At 43.2% G+C, this 24,533-nt stretch overlaps 1 protein-coding gene and 1 long non-coding RNA gene across 3 annotated transcripts in view; one reads left to right on the top strand and one right to left on the bottom strand.

Moving 5' to 3' along the window:
• The first annotated feature begins 8,242 nt into the window (after window positions 1-8,242).
• LOC147009639 (uncharacterized) overlaps window positions 8,243-24,533 on the top strand; it is a 121,062-nt gene continuing 104,771 nt past the window's right edge. The window contains exon 1 of one of the 2 annotated variants that reach the window (XM_085863148.1): window positions 8,243-8,344. In XM_085863148.1, coding sequence (XP_085719274.1) covers window positions 8,275-8,344 — 70 coding nt within the window. In that variant the 5' untranslated portion in view covers window positions 8,243-8,274. The remainder of the gene's footprint in view (window positions 8,345-24,533) is intronic. The other variant, XM_085863149.1, reaches the window with a different exon arrangement.
• LOC147009640 (uncharacterized) overlaps window positions 9,223-24,533 on the bottom strand; it is a 29,564-nt gene continuing 14,253 nt past the window's right edge. The window contains exon 3 of the long non-coding RNA XR_015053064.1: window positions 9,223-9,450. This is a non-coding gene — a long non-coding RNA (uncharacterized LOC147009640). The remainder of the gene's footprint in view (window positions 9,451-24,533) is intronic.

Genomic DNA, 24,533 nt, shown 5'->3' with positions numbered 1-24,533 from the left:
TCTGCCTATGTCAGCAATTGTCTTAACATTGAACTTCTCGGACCCCCGGCATTGAAGCTTAAAAAATAAACAAATAACCTAGAGATGACAGAGTTACAGCCAGGGGCATGTATCAGAATTCTCCAACAATATCGGTGGGGATTTTTGGGGAGGGTTTTATATTTTTATTTGATGTGTTGATGAGACAAAGGTCAAATTCAAACTGCTTCACACCTTGCTCAGCTTCACAGCGTGCAAATCAAGACCTTCAAAATCATTGTAATATCCTGCGATGAAGACGAGTCTATGGGCCGATCAATTTGCCATCGCAGGCCGGTCGGTGGTCTTTTTGTCTTCTTCCACCTCCTTTTCGGTTGCAACCTGAAATGTCAAATTATGCCCAGAAAATGGATTTCGCTCCCATCTCTCAATTATACGATTCTATCCGGTTTTGGATATCTGACAACATGCCTGACGTCATGTAAAAAGTTTAACTCTGAAATGCTGCCGGCTACTGTATTTCATACGGAGAGGTCAAAGTAGGTGATGTGCAAAAAAGAGCCATTTTGAGCCCCGATGGCAACTTCTTGGTGCAGTATTTTCCCCATGAAATGTAGTTGGAGCTCAGTATTCTGGACAGTCGTGGACCTTCTTGGGTACCACTACCAAACCAATTTTGAAGGCTTTGAGTGGTTCATACTTGATTCAGTAAAATTGTGAAATTGACACTTTTGTCAAAAAATAATGTAATGCATTGTAGTTGTCGAAAACTGAGCTTAAATATTTCCAACATGATTTGAGATAACCCTTCTAAAATCGGTGATCCGTTGGTGTGCAGACATCATCAGTTGAGAAAAAAAAGTTTGAGGACCGCAATCGCAGAGGCACCAATAAAAAGGGTTCTGGAGCTTATTGGGGCCAGGTTGTTTACCATGCAGAGAAAGGTGGCATCTTTGGTCTGTGTCATGTGTTCTGATGAAATATACCCACATAACAAGACTTTATCTGCTGTTAGGCACTGAACCAGTATTAACAAGGCATCTCAGAATCATATTTTATTGGCAAACGAATTCCATTTTCCATCGCACTCATCACACTTTACGATGCCTAACGGAACCGATCATTTCATATGCAGTAACACTGGGACACAAATTAATTACTATGTATTTTATAATTATAGAAATTTGTAGGACTTATTATGCAGTTACACAAATTGATGCAACAAAATACTTCATTTCAGATTAATCATCTTCATAATCAGCCTCATCATCATCAACATCGACACCCCCACCAACCCACAGGCCCTGTTCTTGGTCAGTGGTGGTATAATTTTTACAATTTTTACACCCACAAAAATCGGTGCAAGGCAAACCCGTCATAGGACGATGAGCACAGCCCTCCTTCACAATTAACATTCTCTTTGAGCACACACTCTGAGGCTGCGTCCATTGTCTTTGTATTGTCAGACCCCACTAAACCCTAGTCGCGGACCCCGCATATTCGTGGTTTATAAAAATGTGACCTGCTTCGACATTCATGGCCCTGTGCTTTGTACGAAAACATGCAATTTGGTGTCTGTCTTTGGTGTGACTGATACATTGGGTCGTTACTTATCCAATCGCAACCAAACTTGTCAGGGGCACTAAGGGTCACACGAGTTAACTCGCCCTCCTCCCCTTGAACGAACTTCATGTCGAGGTGTATTTTATGGGGCACACCTTCTAGACATAAAAAAGTTAGTATAACCACAAACGATTCAGTGAATTCTGTCTAACGTACAGTTACAATTTTTGAACAGTCACTTTTAAACTGGAAGAAGTTTGGAGGAAACTCGACATGCTTAAGGCATTCTATACTTGAGGCATCTCCCTCAGACCAATGGATCAGTCTCTCCACTTGCTCGGTCTCCAGGTAAACAGCAATGATCTTCAGCTCACAAAGCTGCTCGCAAGAGTCTTTCGCGAGAGTTTATTACATATACATGATGAATCCCATTGCCTGTCCAATCTTTCTCGCCATTTTTTTTTCTTGTATACCTTGTCGAGGCTCGTCTGAGAGCTAAAAGCCATCACGTTATATGTGAACTGTATATGGATTGTTTATATTGTTGCGGCTCTGCAAAACCGGCACTCCTTTGAGGCAATGATAACCAACATATAGCGATCATAAGACAGTTATCTCATTAGTATTAGTTTAGTTTGCCCTTTCCACATGTTTATTGGGTACGACGGACCAAATAGGTTGCGTATGGCATATAGTTAGGTCTTCAATCCTTTATTCTTTCATTTCTTTCACTGATTTTACATCCCTTATTTCATACACGAGCCCCACCATGCATTCTAGCACACCACGGGCCGGACAGCAGCGCCATTCAAACCGCACGCCATTTCCTGTTCTAATTGCGTGCCATAAACCAACTGATTCCTCATCTCAGACCCTCACCACACTCACCACGATGCTACAATGCTCAGCATGATCACTACAAACGCCTTCTAAAATTCCCAACAACCTACACCCAACCTCTTCACCACACGCGCAACAACCGCGACCAACCATTTCAGTCTCCTCGCTACAATCGCCTCGACCACTCCCAACATTTCAACGCCTTCAGCACAAATTCCACAGTGCTTCCTCTACCTCAAAACAACCACTACAAACCACCCCAACTACAGTTAGCTCCCTGGACGCTCACCATGGTCTCTGAGGATGTCAGGGGAACAGGGGACATTAAGAGCCAGGGTGTTTTGGCGTGCACCTCAAAACGCAAACATAAGCTCGGGTTCATTCAACGACGTCTGGGTAGCTTCAGCATTCCGCATAATAACAGCGCTCGAATGGAGTCCACCTCATGTTCAGGGTTGGAAAACGCTCACAAAAACCCTTGGCCAATGTTAATTGCGGGGCTGTGTTGCATAGCCAGGCTCGGAAGCAATTGAGGCCATTTTTGGCTCGGGAGCCAGGTAGGGCATGGCTATGGTGCAGGGTGATGGCTATGCGCTTATGGGGAAACTCGGAAACACCTACAGGCTCTTTTGATCTACCTTTTGGCAACTCCTTCACTCCAGTCTCTATAAAAGAGAGCAAATCAGGATCTCTCTCTCTCTCTCTCTCTCTCTCTCTCTCTCTCTCTCTCTCTCTCTCTCTCTCTCTCTCTCTCTCTCTCTCTCTCTCTCTCTCTCTCTCTCTCTCTCTCTCTCTCTCTCTCTCTCTCTCTCTCTCTCTCTCTCTCTCTCTCTCTCATTGGTCCGCAGCCGATGGGGGCAGGTCCACGACCTTGCTTGTGGAGAATTACCTTGACTTGGAACAAGCTGTTCATCATAGCTATGAATCGCTGGGTACATTGCAATGCTTATAAACGCATGGAGATGTCAGCGTTCGTTGTTTTATTTCTTTCCGCACTTGCGTTAGCCACGAGTATCTCTTCAACTAAGAAGAATTACAAAATTTAAGCTCCAGTTCTGTTTAAGCTCCAAAATAATTCAAGCAGTTCTGACTCCAAGAAAAGTGTTCTTTTGTCCAATTCGGACATATGTGACGTTTTGGGTGTCTCCGGGAGGTGTGTGTTGAATATGGCGGTTCGGTGATTTCCAGTTGTGTGCCAAGGGAGCCGTTTCATATCGACCGTTTCATTGGAGTGCTTGCTTAAATGCTTAAGCCACTTGGTGAGTGCACCAAGCTGCCTGGTTGTTGGTTTCGGGAATAAGTGTACGTGCTTTCAATCTCACATTGATTTGATGTACGTTTCCACCTTTGTTGGGTCCCACAGTGCATGTGGCGGGTTCCTCGGGTGGGAAAGGAAGGGTTCCTCTGCTTGCTCCACATGTGGGTGGGTTTCAAGAGGTGAAACATAGACTGACCACATCTCAAAGTATCCACCTCCGTGTGTGTGTGTGTGTGTGTTTTGTGTGCACGTGCGCGCATGTGTCCGTGCAAGTTGCTTTTGGCTGCTCGCTCCACGTGTGTGGGTTTCAGGTGGTGAAACATAGACCTACGACGTCTCAAAGTATCCACCTCCATGTGTGTGTGTGTGTGTGTGTGTGTGTGTGTGAGTGTGTTATTGGTTATTGGTCGTTGTTTGATATATATCCGGACACAGGATTCAGAAAGTTGAATGTGGAACGGAGCCCTCCCAGGTCTCGAAGTATCCGCCTCCGTATGAGTGTGTGTTTGTTTGTGTTTGAGTGCACGTGTGTGTGTACGTGCAAGATGCTATTGTCTGCTTGCTCCACATGTTGGTGGGTTTCAAGGGGTGAAACATACACCTACCACATCTCAAAGTATCCACCTGTGCGTGCGTGCGTGCGCGCACGCACGTGTGCATGTGTCCGTGCAAGTTACTTTTGGCTGCTCGCTCCACATGTGTGTGGGTTTCAGGCGGTGAAACATAGACCTACTACGTCTCAAAGTATCCACGTGTGTGTGTGTTTGTGTGTGTGTGTGTTTGTGTGTGTGTGTGTGTGTGTGTGTTTGTGTGTGTGTGTGTGTGTGTGTGTGTGTGTGTGTGTGTGTGTGTGTGTGTGTGTGTGTGTGTGTGTGTGTGTGTGTGTGTGTGTGTGTGTGTGTCGTTGATTGGCATCTTCATATGTGGGTTTCATAATGTGGAATGGAGTCCTCCCAGGGTGTGCTCAAAGTATCCACCTTCATTTCGGTAAGGGGTCACGATTCATGGACCAAGCTGTGAAGTTTTCTATTCTCAAAGTTTTGTGTTGAGGGCTCTCTTCAGGATCGTCACTGAGCCGCAAACAACTTCCAACTGCAGTTCGTTTGGAATAATATTCCCAGGGATGGTATTTTATATATATATATATATATATATATATATATATATATATATATATATATATATATATATATATATATATATATATATATATATATATATATATATATATATATATATGGAGTTCTTTGTCATCATTCCTGTAGTTCCAGCTATCACTGGTACAACTTTGACATTCTTTGTCTTCCAGGATCTTTTCACTTCATTCTTGACGTCTTGATATTTGGTCATTTTCTTGATTTCTGCATCATTTAGTCTAAAATTACTGGTATTAACACCTCAATTAGCAATGCCTTCTTCTCTCTTTTTTTGTGCCCAAATATGATATCTGGTTGCAATGCTTTGTTTTTGATTTCCACGTCAGATGGGTTCATTTTTCGTGCGTGAGCGGTCAGTACTTCCATGTTTTCAGTGATTACTTTTAGTTTATGTTTCCATAAATTTTCTGGAACTGGGACATTAACATTTTGGCAGATATGCCAGTGGATTACATGATAAACCCCGTTGTGTCGTTGTGTGTACAGCTGTTCTGACATGGGTTTGTGTGTGTGTGTGTGTGTGTGTGTTTTTTTTTTTTCAGTCAATAAGCATAACATATCACTCTCTTTGCTAATGTCAACTCCACCCTTCACCAATCTTTTTTTTTCCTCCTCCTCCCCCCCTCCCCCCCACTCACAGTCTGTCCACTCCTCACTCTCCCCTCTGAATAAAATTCCTCTCTCTCTCTCTCTCTCTCTCTCTCTCTCTCTCTCTCTCTCTCTCTCTCTCTCTCTCTCTCTCTCTCTCTCTCTCTCTCTCTCTCTCTCTCTCTCTCTCTCTCTCCCACAGTGTATAGCAACATTTCGTGAGGCGTTGCTCTCCCCACCTCCACCTCCCTTCCTGGATACCACGTCTTCACCCACTCCTCGCTTCCCCTCCTTCCTCTCCCCATTTCTCCCTTCCCTTTGTCCTCTCTTCCCCCTGTCCACCCTCTCTCTCCCTTTCTCTTTTCCACCTCCCTCGCATTCAAACCACCATCAGCGAAGTGACTGGTTGTATTTGCTGTACGGAGTAAAAGGGCCAGCCAATATTTACCAGATTTATGTGTATGCACAACTGACTTGAGTGATTGTGTAACATGGAAGATTGTTTACGATTGGGCAATATTGTGTAGGTAACAAAATGGTCGCCAGTCGGCCATCTTGTATCTGATCTCAAAAACAAATGATGTCATATGTAAGCCATCAGTCATTACGTGCGCCAAGTTTGAACAAGATCGGTAAATGTATGTCTGAGAAATGGCTGAGGATGTGTTCAACATCGGGTTTTTACAACTAAAATGGCCACCAGTCGGTCATCTTTGATCGAATCACAAAACAAAGGAGGAGATTGGGACCATACTCTGTGCAGATCGTTGGTGCTGCTGAAGCAGTCTCGTTGGCTATTGGGCACAATCCTGGACGGGTCACCACTCCAACACAGTATACCAGCAAGCTGGCACTCATTTTGCCGACCTCGGAAGGATGACTAGCTGAGTCAACCCCATCCATCCATCCATTAGGACCATACTCTGTGCAGAGCGTTGGTGCCGCCGAAGCAGTCTCCTTGGCTATTGGGAACAATCCTGGACGGGTCGCCACTCCGACACAGTATACCAGCATGCTGGCACTCATTTTGCCGACCTCGGAAGGATGACAGGCAGAGTCAACCCCACCCGGTGTTAATTCAACAGCTGAGCGGGATTTGAACTCAGGACCCTAGGATCCCAAGCCCACTACCTTAACCATTAAGCCAACACCAGGCATAACCACTGCATCAATCGACGTGAAACTTCAAAATTATGATCTAGCGGTGATGGGGAATTTCTATTTTAAATTTCAACCTGATCGGATGCATGGTATGGCAGCAATGGATTATTTAAATTTTTTGAATCTGCATTCTTGTTGATTTGTTCTTTTTAATGAGGCTCACTTGGCTGTGTCTGGATGGGTTTGAGGGTAGAGGAGTAGCAGCTGAAACCCATATCCTATCGAGGTTCCTACTGATGACTTCATCTTTGATTTTTTGCTTGTTTTGATTCCTTCTGATTACTCCAATGCAGTCCCTATTATATTTGGTCTTCCATTTGACTGGAATTAAATTTTTTAAGTATAGCTTTGCTGCCAGAAGAGTTGGCTCGCACCAAGTCCTTCTCAAGACTTCGCTGGGTATGAGTACTGAATTCTATGAATAGCATCAAGTTAAATAATTCGGATGACGCAACGCTGACTTACCAAAGGAAATTATATAGTTATTTCACTGTACCCATGTTCCAGCAATTAAATGTATTTAACAAAACAAAAAGTTGGACCATATCCCCGAGTATCAGCTCCTTGTTCATTCCAATTATTGCTTCTTTTTTTGTTTTTTTCATTTTCTTCTCGAATCTCTCTCTTACTCTTAATTTTTCTCTTTCTCCATGTATCTGTCGACAGAGAAGTGAATTCTTACAAATTGATTTAAGTTTTGGAAGGTGCACTTGGTTCCACCTGGATGGGTTTGAGAATAGAGGAGAAGCAGCTGAAACCCAAATCCTATCCAAGTTCCTCCTGATCGTTTCATCTTTGCTCTTTGCATCTTCGGGTTCCTTCTGATGACTCTGGATTCGGCTTCAGAAACATTCGTGGCAAAATCAGCTACCACCCCCTCCCACACTCAAACTTGGCAAAGGAATCGATCCACAAATGCATTTCTGGCTCAATCGCCCATCATCAGTGTGGAGTGGATATCCGAAAAAAAGTTGGTCTGCTTAAACTAATAAAGCATCTGTAATTTCCTGGGATCTAACATCTAAATGTCATAGATCACCTTGAAACAACTGCTTCCACAATCACTGCAGGGACATGTGTGGCTCCATGGAAATAATAAATACGAATCGCTTTGTTTTTTGTCGACATGATCGAGGCTCGTGGAAGAGCTACAAACGACCTTGACAAGCCTTGAGCCAGAAACCATATTTTCCTCAATAAACAGGCTCTCTTGTAAATTGCATACATTTTTATCTCCTCCACCAAACGTAGACGGACGTTTTGTCCCCCCCCCCCACCCCACAGCCACGTCTGGCTCTGTCTGTCTGTCTGTGAGCAGTATATCTCAAAACGTTATGGGCGGATGAGGATGAAAGTTGGTGGAGAGGTTGGATGTGTGACAAGGACGAAATTTTTCGATTTTGATGACGATCCGAAGCTTTATAGACTGTCATATCCAGCAATGCAACGTTTAATTAAGTGGACTAATTCAATTGGAATTCAAAATAATTTAAATAAAGAGGTTATAATACCACAATCTAATTTATTGTCATTATCTTTAAATGCCTCGCAAATTCGTCATGTCATGCAATCTTTGATGTAAATTCGAAAAGTCAATCATAGGTTGCACCCTTAGGTGTGTCTACTTTAAAGAAACCTGGGGATGCCAAATGTATCTGAAATGTTGAAGGCGTGGCTAATGATCTCCAGGTTGAATAAAGGGTCGTCAAAAATAGTGTGCCTCATTTGATGGCTCCGAAGTTTGCGATCATGAAGCAGGTTGCGTGGCTGCACATCTTCGCTTTGGTGGTCAATAGTGGTGAGAAATACGTTCCTTTATTTTTAATTGATCCAACGAGAAACTGTCATGCTGGTATTTTGCATGCAGGGCAAGGGTGTACCATCAATTTGGGTCGACCTTAAACCGGTGTTCCTTATGCCGGCATTAGTTGGATGTTAAACATCCCACGGTGTCTTTCGTGAAGAGTATGCGAGCTATCGGCAGCACCCTGAACAGATTATAAATTGCTGCACACTCAGTTGACTATCCAGCGTCGGAGTGGCGACCCATCCAATATTGTAATCTCCGGCAAGAAACTGCTTCTTGACGTCGTCTCGCCTGGGTTCGAATCCCGACCCAGCTAACAATTATCATCCCGGTGTTTCACAAGCAGGGTGATTCATCAATGTGTGTCCCATCCCTCGGGTGGACGTTTAACTGGGTCTCCCATTTGCCGGAATTAGTTGGTGGACGTTAAAGATCCCACGGTGTCCTTCTTGAAGAGTAGGTGAGAACAAATTAATTACAAAGTCCTGCCCTAACTACTGCTGGGAGAGGGATGGCAAACCACCCAGCATGACCCCTGGTCAACAAACTGCTTCGGCAGAACCAACGCTCTGTAACGAGTATATGGTACATGGTACATCTCAGATCTCAGGTCTGGCGATAATGGTAGTGTGTTCAAAAAATTTAAACTTAAGCAAAACTATTCATCGTCCAAGACATGCCAAAAATGCAGATATATATATATATATATATATATATATATATATATATATATATATATATATATATATATATATATATATATATATATATATATATATATATATATATATATATATACAGGGTGTCACAAAAGTCTAGATCCATAGGCAAAAATGTATTTAAAATTTTTATTGCAGTAAATGCTCCAATTGATGGCCTTGGACTTCGCAACACTTGTTTATACGCTGAATACAAGAACGTTGAACATTTCTGAACCTAAAACGTTGAAACACTTTAACAGTGGCGTGATTGGATGCTTATCAGGATGCTTTCGAGTGAATTCGGCGGCAACTCCTCTATGTGAAGAGTCCTGTCTTGCGGACACGAGAATGGGTTCAATTCGATCTTCAATTGTGAATTTCAAAGCCATCTTGGATCTGAAAGAAAAAGAAAAAGATCAAATTGTATATTGGGAAAATGCCTACGGATCCAGACTTTTGGGACACCTTGCATACACACACACACACACACACACACACACACACACACACACACACACACACACACACACACACACACACACACACACACACACACACACACACACACACACACATACACACGATGTTAAGCCTGGTGCTGGCTTCAGATCTTTGGGTCATGAGTTCGACCCCCTGTCTACCTGTTGAAATAACACCAGGTGGGTTGACTCAGCCTGTCATCCTTCCGAGGTCGGTAAAATGAGTACCAGCTGACTGGGAGCAGGGGCACTGCATCAGCAGCACGGGGGTGCTTCCAGAAATTATGCAACCAGCAGCCACAGGCTGCATACGAAACTACAAGAGGCGATGTTGAGTGTTACTAATTTGCTGATGATGTTCAACCATTCATTCACACGCTCTTGACATCCAACAGACGTGAGCGTGTGACGGCATTGATCGAACGCCATTGAACAGCTGTTTGTTGCCCATAAAGCAGTGCAGATCCACAAGATCATATCGTTTGGAACATCAAGTCTGTGTACATTTTATTGAGACATCCTCAGTGTACATACACGGATGTAAAAATGTATTTATACATTTTCTTCCGAATTATATGTCAGTTGAAAATATTTTTGAACTGGAACTATTATGAGAATATGTCATTTGCTGAACTATTTGAACGTTGCTTGTAAAAACAGGTGCAACCTGAAATTGTTTTCATCCCAACACCTTGTTTTCTAGAACACAGGTAAATCTCATGGGGTGCAAAGTACGTTGGCTGTCTGAAGGTAAAACTAAAAGTGCAAAGTTTGCAAAACCTGGGCTGGCAGGATAGCCAAGCCGAGAGCTATGTACACTCGCGTTTCAGCTGCGTCGACTGGGTTCGAATCCCGGTCCAGCTACAAACTTTCATCCTGGTGTTTCCTTGGCACGGAGTTTCATCAATACGCGCATCAATAAGGATATTAAGTTGGAGGATATGCGACTGCGAGCACCGGAGACGTCGGTGGAACTGAAAGATTGCACTGTCCTAAGGGAAGAGTGGGCGAGGTATCGCTGGCACCTTAACCAAATGACAAATTCCTGCCAAAGTCAACTTCAGTGGAACGTCACACCTGGCCAACCGGTTCGTAAAAGACTTGGGGCAAAAATTTGCCCGACCAACCCAACAAGAAGGTGGAAATAATTCTGAGTAGTGGAGGTCGTAGTAGGGGGTAGTGGTCGGGGTAGTAGTTGTAGTAGTTGTTGCAAAACTTGCATTTTGCTAAAGTTCGTTGTTCTTTTTCACAACTCGCTGAAAATCATCGAAGTTGTAACTTTCGTTCAGGAGATTTGGATTTACCATGTGAAAAGTATTTTTGTCCTCGACGGAAAAGTTTGATGAAGCAGAAAATCAATTATTTGTTTATTTCAATAACTCCTTCGCATTCTTCAAGTCAATCACGTGGTTTTGTAAAAAGGTATAAAAAGAAAACATGATTGGAGTTTCAAAAAAAAATCATACGTCACACTCACAGCAAAGAGTGTCGCTCGAGTTGGTGGCATCCTAGTAAGCTGCTGATGACCACCCTGTGGTTGAAACGTCAGTCCTGAGCCTTCCCTCTTTGGGTGGCTGTACTTGCTTTTATTGTTGTTTTTTAAACAGAAACTTTTATTTTTTTTGTGAAGCCTTTTTTGGGGGAGGTAAATCTGCATTCTGGGAGTTTGTCGTTGACATACAAATTCATGCGCAGACCTTCCCATTGGAAATAATGTCGTCCTACTCACAATGATGTGAAATGATAGTAGCGGCCAAAATGTTTCAGAAAAGTTTTTGGTCGTCACGTGGTTACTGGCACAAGAAGACTACATGTCAGTCCCTGATGAAGACCACTCAGTGGTCGAAACGTCGGACCAAAGCCTCACCTGCTCGATAGCTACACTTGTTCCGTGGTTCCTTCATTTTTGAACAGGGCATGGTTGGGATGTTGAGTCAATACCACAAGGTGCGTTCTGAGTCACCGAAAGTGGAAGCCAATGATTAATATGACTTGTAACCTGCTTAATTACTACAATGAGTTATTATTTTTCTCAAATACCACAAGTTCACGAAGAGATGACTGCCGTCGGGCAAATGCAACCTTTTTGACGAGTTCGACAGTGATTACGTACACCAATACACCTTTGACTCATTACCCTCGTCGGAGGAGAGGGTACTGCATTTTGATCCGTCTGTTGGCTGCTCTTAGAGCTCCCTTATTCTGGACATTTCCATCTGTCTGTCTGTCTGTCCGCGAAACTTTGGTCAAGCCTCGGGGCTAAACCACTCAACCGATTCCAATGAAATTTGGTAGGTAGGACCAATATTTCTGGGAATCGTGTGCTTTCGAATATGGGACCCCGGGCCCTAGCAACGGCATAGCAGCAGCCCTTTAAAGTGGTCAAAAAATCGAAAATAATAAAAAATCGAAAAATCGAAGCTTAGAGTGCAATCTAGCTCCCTTCATGCAAATTTGCAGCCCTAACAAAAAAATATTTGAAGGAGGAGATAGGTTTTGGGCGAGTACATGTCGAACATTTCAGAAACGGTTAATTGCGAATATCTCTTACAGAAAGAATCTGGTTTTGATGAAACTTGGGTGAAATGTGTACAATGTGGCTAGGCATGTACACAAAAATTAATGGTTGCTATGCACACCTCCGTTGCTTAGCAACAGCTAAAATACTTTATCGTACATCGTACACTTATTGTGGACTGTACAAAAAAAATCAATACCTCCGAAATTGGACCTCCGAGGGACCTGTTTTTTTTGTGCCCAAGGAGAATGTCTTACAGCATCATATAAAAAAAAATAAAATCTTTAGCGAATAGATAAATGGAATTACCAGGGCTGCCATTTGTTAGAGTCTCTTTGGAAACATGCCTGAAATTTGACAGGAAACCCATTTGGAAACATGCCTGAAATTTGACAGGAAACCCATTTGGAAACATGCCTGAAAGTTTCTGGGCACAAACTAAGAGGGCTGTGATAATCATATTTATTGTGCTAAATTGATTGATAGCATGTACATGAATATCGGCGAGTCGCGTCGGCCAGCTTTCCATCTAGAGTGAGCAGCCATGTCCCCTACTGGCTTGTTTGCCTGTTTGTGTGTTACATGGCGTTGTTAATGGTGAAAAAAATTTTTTCGCCAAGTATGTTGGTCTGCAGCGTTTGTCTGTCTGTTTGTTTGTCATACAATTTTTGGGCACAGTTTTCAAGCAATCGTTCTGAATTTTTTTTGTGTGTCAGTGACCGGCCAAGGACTGCAACGCTTAATGTTGGTAAAGATCCGAATCTGGATCTGGATACCACAATTATTTAAATTTTTAACTGATTCTTCACCATTGAGAGATTGGGACAAAAACGTTATTGCATGATACACTGCATGGCCAAAAGTATGTGGACGCCTGCTCGTCTAACATCTCATTCCAAAAACATGGGCATTCATGTGGGGTTGGTCTCCCCCTTTACTGCTATAACAGCCTCCACTCTTCTGGGAAGTATTTCCACTATATGTTGGAACGTTGCTGCGGGGATTTCCTTCCATTCAGCCACAAGAGCATTAGTGAGGTGGAGCACTGATGTTGGGTGATTAGGTCTGGCTCGCAGTCTGCGTTCAATTGGAAGTTGGAAGCACAGAATTGTCGAGAATGCCATTGTATGCTGTAGCGTTAGGATTTCCCTTCACTGGAACTAATGGGCCCAGACCATTATTCATCCTCCACCAAACTTTACAGTTGGCACTATGCATTCGGACAGGTAGCGTTCTCCTAGCATCCATCAAACCCAGAATCGTCCGTTGTCCTGCCAGCTGGTGAAGTGTGATTCATCACTCCAGAGAACGTGTTTCCACTGCCCCAGAGTCCAAAGGCGGTGAGCTTTACACCACTCCTTTTGCCGCTTGGCATTGCGCATGGTGATCTTCGGCTTGTGTGCGGCTGCTCGGCCTTGGAAACCAATTTCATGAAGCTCTCGACGAACGGTGTTTGTGCTGACGTTGCTTCCAGAGTCGGTTTGTAACTCAGTAGTGAGTGTTGCAACCGACGACAGACGATGTTTCCCACGCTACGCGCTTCAGCACTCGGCGGTTCCGTTCTGTGAGCTTGTGTGGCCTACTACTTCGCGGCTGAGCTGTTGTTGCTCCTCGACGTTTCCACTTCACAACAACAGCATTTACGGTTTACCGAGGCAGCTATAACAGGGCAGAAATTTGATGAACTGACTTCTTGGAAAGGTGGCATCCTATGACGGTGCCACATTAAAAGTCACTGAGCTCTTCAGTATGGCCCATTCTACTGGCAATGTTTGTCGATGGAGATTGCATGGATGTGTGCTCGATTTTATACACCTGTCAGCAATGTGTGTGGCTGAAATAGCCAAATCCACGAATTAGAAGGGGTGTCCTCGTACTTTTGGCTATGTAGTGTATCTCAAAAACTTAAGGATGGATTCCACAGAAAGTTTGTAGACGTGTTGGGTGTGTGACAAGGACGAATTAGTTCGATTTTGGTGAAGATCTGAATCTGGATCCGGATTCGAGAATTTTTCATACGATTCTTCACCATTTAGAGATGGGGCCAAAATCTATGTGTAGCATATTATCTCAAAAGGTTGTGCATGACTTGTGACAAGAACAAGCCCATTCGATTTTGGTTAACGTCCGGAATCAGATCCGACCTATCAGTGGGATACAAAATGTGAACTATTCAGCTTGATGGAAGTCTACACACCACCGAGTGCCTTTCCCTTTCACCAAGTGTCACTTTGATTTTTCATTTGTTTGTCCGCACAGACCTTGAGTACGGTTTTTCTCCACAATTGCTTAACGGATTGACACATTTTCACAATAGGATAAACTGCTCATGTCGAATTTTTTTTTAATAATAATAATTATGACGTCATTATTCACGTGGTGTGGCAGTCATGTTGGAAAAAAAGGAAAAAAAAAATGGACCTCTGCATCTCCAAAACTGCACCATGGAAAAAAAAAATTAAACTTGGCACATGGCAAGTACTCATAGGGAATAAGTTTGATTTTTTTAAAATGATGTCAGAGGTGCCTTCATTATGACATCATAATTGCATACATAGAACGCTACATCCAATCAGAATGAAAATTTTTGACGGTTATCTTGGGATACCAAGCCTTGGGGATACCAGGGTGTTTATGAATAATTGATCGGTTACATGGTTTGGCAGCTATATGGGATTGACCGATAATCTTAAGAAAATTATTTTTCCTCAACCGCTTCATCGATCGAAGTGAAACTTCAAAGTTGATCTAGTAGTGATGTGGAATATATATATATATATATATATATATATATATATATATATATATATATATATATATATATATATATATATATATATGTTGTTGTTCGTCTTTCGGCTGTTCCTGTTAGGGGTCGCCACAGTGTATCATCCGTTATGATCCGCATACTGATTTGACAGAGGTTTTACACCTGATGCCCTTCCTGACGCAACCCTGGTCGCCTCTTACGACACAGGGATAAGGATTGGGTTTCGCCATGATTCCGGGATGCCCAACACCCTCTCATAGCGCAGCCCAGAGCAGAGCGCCCGTCCTCAAGCAATCCTCCAACCCAAGCCTCCGAGTAGCCGGATTACAGGTGCACGCCACTACGCCCGGTAGCCCGATCCGATCTAGTATATATATATATATATATATATATATATATATATATATATATATATATATATATATATATATATATATATATATATATATATATATATATATATATATATTTATATATATATATATATACTGGGCGTAGTGGCGTGCGCCTGTAATCCGGCTACTCGGAGGCTTGGGTTGGAGGATTGCTTGAGGACGGGGGCTCTGCACTGGGCAGGGTGTAGAGCAGCCCGGAATCATGGCGAAACCCAAATCCTGATCCCTGTGTCGTAAGAGGCGACCAGGGTTGCGTCAGGAAGGGCATCCGGCGTAAAACATGTGCCAAAACAGTATGCGGATCATAACGGATGATCCGCTGTGGCGACCCCTAACGGGAGCAGCCGAAAGATGAACAACAACATATATATATATAATTTTTTTTTTTAATTTCAACCTGATCGGACTCATCGTCTGGCCGCCAGAATTATTTAATTTTTTAAATCTGGGTTCTTTTTTGTTCTTTTTTCTTTTAATATGGCTAACTTGGCTGTGCCTGGATGGGTTTGAGGGTAGAGGAGAAGCAGCTGAAACCCAAATCCTATTGAGGTTTCTCCTGATGACTTCATCTTTGCTTTGTGCTTGTTTGTGTTCCTTCTAATGACTCCTAAGGGTGGCATGCTTGGGATCATAGGGTCCTGAGTTCAAGTCCTGCTCGGCCATTGAATTAATACCGGGTGGGGTTGACAGCCTATCATCCTTTCACGGTCGGCAAAATGAGTACCAGCTTGTTGGGATGATTGAGCCATTCGAGTATCCTACGTCAAAGTGGTGATTCATCCAGGATTGCGCCCAGTAGCCCAGGAGCCTGCTTCGGCAGCACCGACGCTCTGCGCAGAGTATGGTCCCGATGGATGGATGGATGATTACTCCAATGCAGTACTGCACCTGCAGTATTTGATCTTCAATTTAATTTGAATTTATTTTAATCCCATTCTGAATTAAACTGAATAATAAATGTCTTGGGACCCAGTAATCACTGCCAGCAGTTATAAAGTGTTAGTTCTTATTGTGGCTATTATTAATTACGTGACATACCAGTACAAAAATACAACGTAACACAAGTCCTGGCGAGTTTCTGCAATCTCTGGTTGCTCTTTTTATTGTTTGTGAGAGAGAGAGAGGAGAGAGGCGAGATGAGGGGTGGGTGAGGGGAGAGAGAGAGGGTGGAAGTGAAAGGGAGACTGGTGGGAAAGAGAAAGAGAAGGAGGAGGAGGAGGAGGGAGAAAGGGAGAGAGGATGGAGGGGAGTGAGGGATGTTCATGCTGAGACAGCTGGTGGAGAAGAGATTGGAGGTGCAAGGTGAAATGGCAATGGGATTTGTGGACCTGGAGAAAGTTTTGACTCTGTCACGAGAGAGATGGTGATGGCGACACTCAGATGAATGGGAGTGCCAGAAGCAGAAGTTAGATTGGTAGAAGGGAATGAAGGGAAGTGTCTTCGTTGGTTCTTGGATGTCTGAGTTTCGCGTGGACATCGGTTTGAGGAAAGAAAGCACTCTCAGCCTACTCATGTGTATCATGGTGATGGAGCTGGTAAGCAAGAAGGTAAACATGAGGGTATTCTGGGGAGGATGTCGTATGCGGGCAATATGGCTGTTGTGGTTGAGTGTCGATGGGAGATTCTTCAAACATAGATGTCGGGATGGTTTCATACAATAATTTATTGTGACCATCCCTATCTTGTTTGCATACTTTTTGGTGTACCATCCCAAATCCATTTACATTTAAAAAAAACAATTTTTAACCTCCACCATCGAAGATGGATGGAGGTTACTGTTTTCATCCCTGTCTGTTTGTTTGTTTGTGAACAGTATTACAGAAAAACTCCTAGACGGATTTCGATGAAACTTGGTGGGGGGATTTAGGTATGGTCCAAGGATCATGCCATTAGATTTTGGACTTGGTCCAAAAAAAACCCAGAAAATTTTGCAACTTTTTTTCAAAAAAAATTCTATTATATTTGCAAAATATTTTGATTTTTTTTTTTTTGCATTTCTACATGTTTTCAGTGATTTCCAACACCCAAAAAATTTGTTGGAGAAAAAAACCCCAGAAATTTTGCACCTTTTTTTTCAAAAAAATTTCGACTTTTTTTTTTTGGCATTTTACATGCGCGTCGATCTAGTTTAGTTTATTCAATCGTGGTTCAGTAGTCTGATCCGTTTTGACCTACAATGAATAGGATATCAGGTTCACTTAAGTGACCCAGCAGTATTGGCGGCGGAGGTTTTGCACTCTACCGAGTGCCCCCCCTCTAGTTAAAACTTGTTTCTGCAGTTTTTGAAATTGTATTTACATTTTTACTCACCATCATTATTTAATGTCTGTTACACTTCAATGACAACAAGTCAATGGCAAACTGGTCTGTTTGTCCATGCTTTATCTTTAACCTCCGCCATCGAAGATGGACGGGGGTTACTGTTTTCACCCCTGTCTGTTTGTTACTTGACGAAATCTAGGATTTTGTCAAGTATGTTGGTCGGTTCAGTTTGTTTGTGTGTGTGTGTACGTCTCGCTCTACAGGTCGCATTTCGAGTCGGAATGTCATGGAACTTCACCAATGGACTTATTGGCCACCAGAATAGAACCCTATAACTTTTGACATGTCAAGGTCACAGTGAGGTCAAACATTCGATTTTTGATGGTTTGGTACAGATAACTCGAGAACGGAAGAAGCTACCAATGTCAAATTACACCACGTGATTCAGGAGGGTGGTGGCTAGCGCTGATTAGATTTTGGTCAAAAACGGTCAAAGGTCAAGGTCACAGTGAGGTCAAGCATCCAAAAAAAATTATAACTCGAGAACGGAAGAAGCTACCAATGTCAAATTATACCACGTGATTCATTTTTTTTGTTTGTTTACCCTAAAAACTATGTTTAACCCCAAAAATACCTATTATCGCTCAATATTCTCGATGGTACGCATCTTGTTGAATTTTGTCAAGTCCTGGCCCTATGGGCCATTTTTATTTGTTTGTTTGTTTGTTTGTTTGTGAACAGTATTACGGAAAAACTCCTGGACGGATTTCGACGAAACTTGGTGGGGGAATTAGGTATGGTCCAAGGATCATGCCATTAGATTTTGGACTTGACCAAAGTTCAATATGGCCGCTATGGCGGCCATTTTGAAAAAATATTTGAATTTTTGTTTTTGCATTTCTACATGTTTTAAGTGATTTCCAACTAAAAAGAAATAAATTTGTTGGAGAAAAAAAACAACAAAATTTTGCCACTTTTTTTCAAAAAAATTTCGATTTTATTTGAAAAATATTTGAATTTTTTTTTTGCATTTCTTCATGTTTTAAGTGATTTCCAACCAAAAATAAATAAATTTGTTGGAGAAAAAAAAATAAAATTTTGCCACTTTTTTTCAAAAAAATTTCGATTTTATTTGAAAAATATTTGAATTTTTTTTTTGCATTTCTTCATGTTTTAAGTGATTTCCAACCCCCCCCCCAAAAAAAAATTTGTTATAGGAAAAAAACAAATTTTGCAACTTTTTTTTTCAAAAAAATTTCGATTTTTTTTTTTGTGGCAATTCTACATGCACGTCGATCTAGTTTAGTTTACTCAATCGTGGTTCAGTAGAGTCTGATCCGTTTTGACCTACAATGAATAGGATATCAGGTTCACTTAAGTGACCCAGCAGTATTGGCGGCGGAGGTTTTGCACTCCACCGAGTGCTCCCCCTTGTTCTGATCATGCATTTGAATCAGTGAACAAGGAGAAAGGTGTTGGACTGTGTGCTTCCTGGTGAATGATTCATGGTGCACGGACTCCAATATTATCTCTCATTCCTCCGCACCATTTGGAAAGTCCAGTCATTCATTGCCATACTTTTTGCCTTCCACATGAATTTTCTTCCTTAATCTTAACTGCTGTTCACGTAACCACTGAAGTCAGAGTTGCATTCGCCATTGCACAGTTTTCAGACATTATTATTCAACATGAAAATCGCAAACCTAGGAGCACCATCCATCATTGCCAGAGATTTTAATCATACCAATTTAGGGAAAGGATTTACTGAAATTCTATCAGTACATCACTTGTAAAACGCGAAAGGATATGCCTTTGCATCACTGCCACATGATGATCAAGTATGCATGTTGTTCTCCGCCTTGTGCCCCACTTGGTGATTCTGACCACAACATGATCCATCTCGTCCCTGCTAACTGACAACCGAAATGCCAGAAGCCAGCAAAACGATTGGTGCCCCCAATGGACCCCGAATGCTATTGACAGTTTAGGTGGCAACTATGCATGCACGGATTGGAACGTCTTCACGGAAAGTGCCACTGACATCGACAATTGCTCTGACGTCATCTTGGACTACAAAAAATTCTGCCAGGAAATTTGCATCCCGACGAAAACATTGACTAAATATTCCAACGAAAACCCCTGGTTTGAAAAATCAATTTGCCAAGGAAGACGTGTTTTGATCAGGAAGTAGTAAGTACAGAAAGCCAAGTTTGAGCTGCACAAGGCCATCACAGACGCCAAGCATGATTCCTGGGAAAAACCGCAGGAGAACATCGTGAGTGCGAAAGCTGAAGAACTCCAGCAGGGTCTCCACACGATCACTGGTTACAAGCCAAAGTTGAAATGTCAGGTGAAGGTGAAATCGGGTGAAGCGTCTCCTCGAGCTTTGGTGATCTCTGAAAATGACACTCGGTGCGTTCTGATGAACTTGAAGGTCAGGAAACTGACCGGTCCTGATGGTATCAGCTCCAGCCGACTGCTGTCTTGCGCTGATGAACTGTTGCCCGGTTCTAACTTTATTTTTCAACTGGTCACTTCCAGATTTCAACCGGTCACTTTAAATTCCCTGTGTTTTGAAAAAGTCCATAATCATCCTTGTGCCAAAGCGTTCCCCAGTGAGTTATGTAAATTATTACAGACCAATCATGCTCACATCCATCATTATGAAATATTTCGAACGTTTAGTTTTACACGACTTGAGATCTATTCTTCCCACTTCACTTGACCCATATCAGTTTGCCTATCACTGTAATCGTTCAGTTGATGATTCTGTTTCACTCGCTCTTCATCACATATTAAACCATCCCCGTAATCGTACGCTCACCGATGCAAGGTGAAATTTTCTTAGATTTTACTTCTGCTTTTGATACTATTTCACCTAACGCACGTCACTGTAAACTCGCTGCACACGGTCTTCATGGTTCGATTTGAAACTGGATTTTCTTTTAGACAAACCACAGGTTCAGTATGTCAGGCAGGTCAGGTCAGGTTAGATCTGTGACTTGCCACAGGTATCATGTAAACCTGTACTAACCTGTTCCATGGTCGGGTTGTCGGCGACTAAACCATCTCCCCCACCAGGTTTTCTGGTGAAGAGGGTGTTTGGTTATGGACACCGAGCAAGATTAAAAACGAAGCCTGCCAAAGGGGGGAGGAGCTCCTTAAGAGCTAACGGCCATCCATATCTAGTGCCCAACTGTGTCTGCGGATGTCCTCCTGCAGTTGGGTTACTTCTTTTATGAGGAGGTTTGTGGCAGGATTTGCACTCCGGCCACCGTAAAACCCTTTACTCCACAAAACACAAAAACGTAAAATAAATCTGAAAACCCACTCCGTGGGATTACCTCCTGTGCAGCTTCCCTTCGCAGGGCAGCTCACCGGATGATGGGATTGGGGTAAAGCCTTCGGGCTTATGATGATAGGAGGAAAACCACGGGGTAACCTTCCTGGGTCAGATTGCAGTAGAGTGTGTCGGAGTGGTGCTGAGGTGTCGTCCACTAGGCGGCGGTCTCCTTGCGTTAACCTGACGCAGTCACTTCGGGTGGGTGCCTGGAATGTTCTATCCCTAAGAGAGGATGATCACCTGTCTCTGTTATCATCTGAGGTCAAGTGTTTGAACATTGGTATTGCAGAACTCTCTGAGTTTCGGAGGCCAGATAGTGGCGAGATAATGGTGGGTGGTTACACCTACTATTGTTCTGGTCACTCTGATGGTTACCATGCCCAAGGAGTTGATGTAGCTGTGTCCAATAAGCTGACTCCAATGATAATTGAGGTAACACCGGTCAACGAGCGTATTATGAGAAGAAGGACTTGTCACTCCTTAGGTGTCATTTCCCTGGTCTCTGTCTATGCTCTGACTGAAGTGAGTGATCTCACCATGAAGGACACATTCAGTGCCATGCTTGATTCTGTGGTTGACCAGTGCCCCAGGTGAGATACTCTTCCAGTCTTGGGGGATTTCAATGCATTGAATGGAACTGAAAGGGATAGTAATGAGACATTAGTTGGTCCCCATGGGTCTGGAACTGCGAATCAGAATAGCACCAAGTTCCTCGACTTTGCAAGAAGTCATAAGCTTAGGGTGGCTGGTTCATGTTTTCAATCCCCACAGGCTCATCGCTGTACTTAGTATTACAATGCTGGTGATGTGGCAAAGGAGATTGACCATGTGCTCGTTGATTTCTGCTGGAGGATGATCCAGAACTGCAGGGTCTACCGGAGTGCTCAGTTCCTCAAAACCGACCACAGGCTTGTGGTAGCAACTCTGAGGTTGCAGATAAATCAGGAAGAACGGTACCATCCCAGCATAGGTTGGATGTTGGCAAGTTCAAGGATGAGAGGGTAGCTCAGGAGATTGTGAACAAGCTGAGTGGAGATTTGGGGGGCCTGATTGCTTTGCGAGGTCCTGAAGAGTTGTGAAGTGCCTTCAAGACCACCATCCTTGATGGTGCCGGTGGATGTCTTGGAACTCACCGAAGGGCAAAGAAGAATTTTGTCTCTCAAGGGACACTGGATACCAATGACCAGAGTGGCAGGGCCAGGCTGAATGGCATGGCTGAGCAGTTCAGGGGAGCTGAGGCGTAAAACTGTCGGTGCACTGAGGGTGGACACGGAGGCCTATGTGCGAGGAATCTGTGAGGGGGTGGAGCATCACCTGTGGACAGGTGATTCTCATCCCACTTACAGGGGAATTCGCGCTCAGATAATTCTTGATAGGGTTCGTCACCATCTGCTTGAGCACCAGTGCCAGGAACAGTCAGGCTTTACAAAAAAGAGGTCAATGATCGACCGTATCCTTGCTCTTCGTGTCCTCACCAAACGCAGATGAGAGTTTCGGCAGAGGCTGCTTGCAGCTTATGTTGATCTCTGTAAAGTGTTCGATTCAGTCAATCGGGATGCCCTATGGAGGATTCTTGGTCTTCGTGGGGTGCCACCGAAACTGATCGATCTGATGTCTGAACTCTACTCTGGTACTGAGAGTGCTGTGAGATGTGGTGGTACCATCTCCTACTTATTTCCAGTTGTTACTGAAGTTCGTCAGGGGTTGTGTCCTGGCCCATACACTTTTCAGTGCTTGTATGCACTAGAAACTGGGGAGGATTTCAGAGAGATAAAGTTGCAGTGCATCATTTGAGAATGTCAAGATCTCTGATCTTGATTTTGCAGATGATGCAGTCATCATTGCAGATGCCCTGGATATCCTTTTGAGGGCCGTCGAGGTGATGTTTGAGTAGTCGGAGTCACTGGGATTACAGGATTCCTGGGTCAAAACTAAGATCCAGGCTTTCCCTGACATCTTGGATGCTGCTATCTTGTCTGTTCCCGTTTGTGGTGAGGATGTTGAGGTCACAGAGAGATTCACTTACCTTGGCAGTGATATTCATGTCTCTGTTGGCTGTGAGTCAGAGGTCAATAGACGTCTGGGTCTGTCCTAGGGAGTCATGGATTCACTGGATCATGGGATGTGTTGCTGTCGGTACTTATGTAGGAGGATGAAAGTCCGAGTCTTCAGGTCCTCGGTGCTTTCAGTTTTGCTCTACAGATGTGAGACTTGCACTCTGACCAGGGATCTGAGATGAAGACTTAATTCCTTTGGTACCAGGTCTCTTCGGAGAATCCTTGGCTATCGCTGGTCGGACTTTTTTGTCCAACGACCGGTTTCTGAGAAAGACTCAAATGAGATTTGTTGCCTGCATAGTCCGTGTGCATTAGTTGTGGCTTTATGGACACGTGGCTTCTTTTCATGATGCTGATCCTGCTCACCAGATTCTCTCAGCGATGGAGCTTCGTGAGTGCAAGTGGCCAATGTGCCGACCATGTGCCTCATGATTGCAGCCAGTTGATCGGCATCTCAAGGATATGGGGATGGGCCAGGCAGATGCCATGGGGATGGCCAGAAAGTGGCCCCTGGAGTGGACGCAACGACGTGCTGCTCCGGCACATGCTCCCATTCCTTACCTGACCTGACAGGTGATCAAAATTGGTTAGAAAATTTCTCAGACGTTGACCCTAAACACAGAAGCTCCTCATGGCTGTGGTTTATCCCCAATGTTATATTCATTGTTTACTCGTGATTGTGTCACATCATCTGATGGCTCACTGGTGGTGAAATTTGCAGACAAAATGACCATTGCTGGCCTGATTCTGACCAGTGATTAATTTGATTTCCGTAATCAAGCTGAAAAATAAGTGGAATGGTATTCTCAAAACAATGTTGAACTCAGTATCGTAAAGACAAATAAATTATTGATTTCCGGAAAAACAAAACTTTTCAACTCTTGGTTATTCATGATGCTGAAGTTGAAATTGTAGCCTAAAATTTTAAAACAAGTGACAATATTTCCAATGAGTTGAAGTGGGAGATAAACATCAATCACTGTATGAAGAAGGCTCAGCAACGGGGTTTTTTTTCTTCGAAGGTTTTAAAGTTTCGGTTTTAGACATCCTCTGTTGATCAATTTATATCAGACAGTGATAGAGAGTGTTCTGACATTGGCTTTCACTGTCTGGTGTGGCAGCTCCACGTGAGATGACCGATCCCGACTCAATAGGATCCTATTTGTAAATTTATCGGGTGTGATCCGCCTTCCGTCGAGAGTCTGTACTCCAGTTGAATAGCGAAAAGAACAAAAGCTGTCATGTGAGATGAGTTCCACCCGGTGCATGAGATTTTTGAACTTCTCTGCTCGGTTAAACATAATCGTTCCATCAACACCAACTCTATTCGCTTGCACGACAGCTTTTACCCAACTGCAGTCTGCACGTTCAATGACTCGATGTCGAAAGTTTTTTTGTGAACATCTAAAGAATGGATTATTGATATTTTAAACCATGCCACTCATTTCATTACCAAAATGTTGTTATAGGACTCCACACTCATCACAATGAATCTATTTCTGATCTATTTCATCTTCAATTCCATTTTAAAGCATGCTTTGTCAAAGTACTTCTCATTGTGTGCACATCACACACACACACAAACAAACACACACACACACACACACACACACACACACATATATATGACAATAAACTCATTATCATGTCATTTT

This window comes from Eptatretus burgeri, chromosome 17 (assembly GCF_056783735.1).
Source record: "Eptatretus burgeri isolate ZD-2024b chromosome 17, Ebu_testis_v1, whole genome shotgun sequence".
In the NCBI taxonomy this organism is placed as follows: domain Eukaryota; kingdom Metazoa; phylum Chordata; class Myxini; order Myxiniformes; family Myxinidae; genus Eptatretus; species Eptatretus burgeri.
The sequence above is the reverse complement of the archived record's forward strand: the minus strand, read 5'-3'. Positions and strand labels throughout refer to the sequence as shown.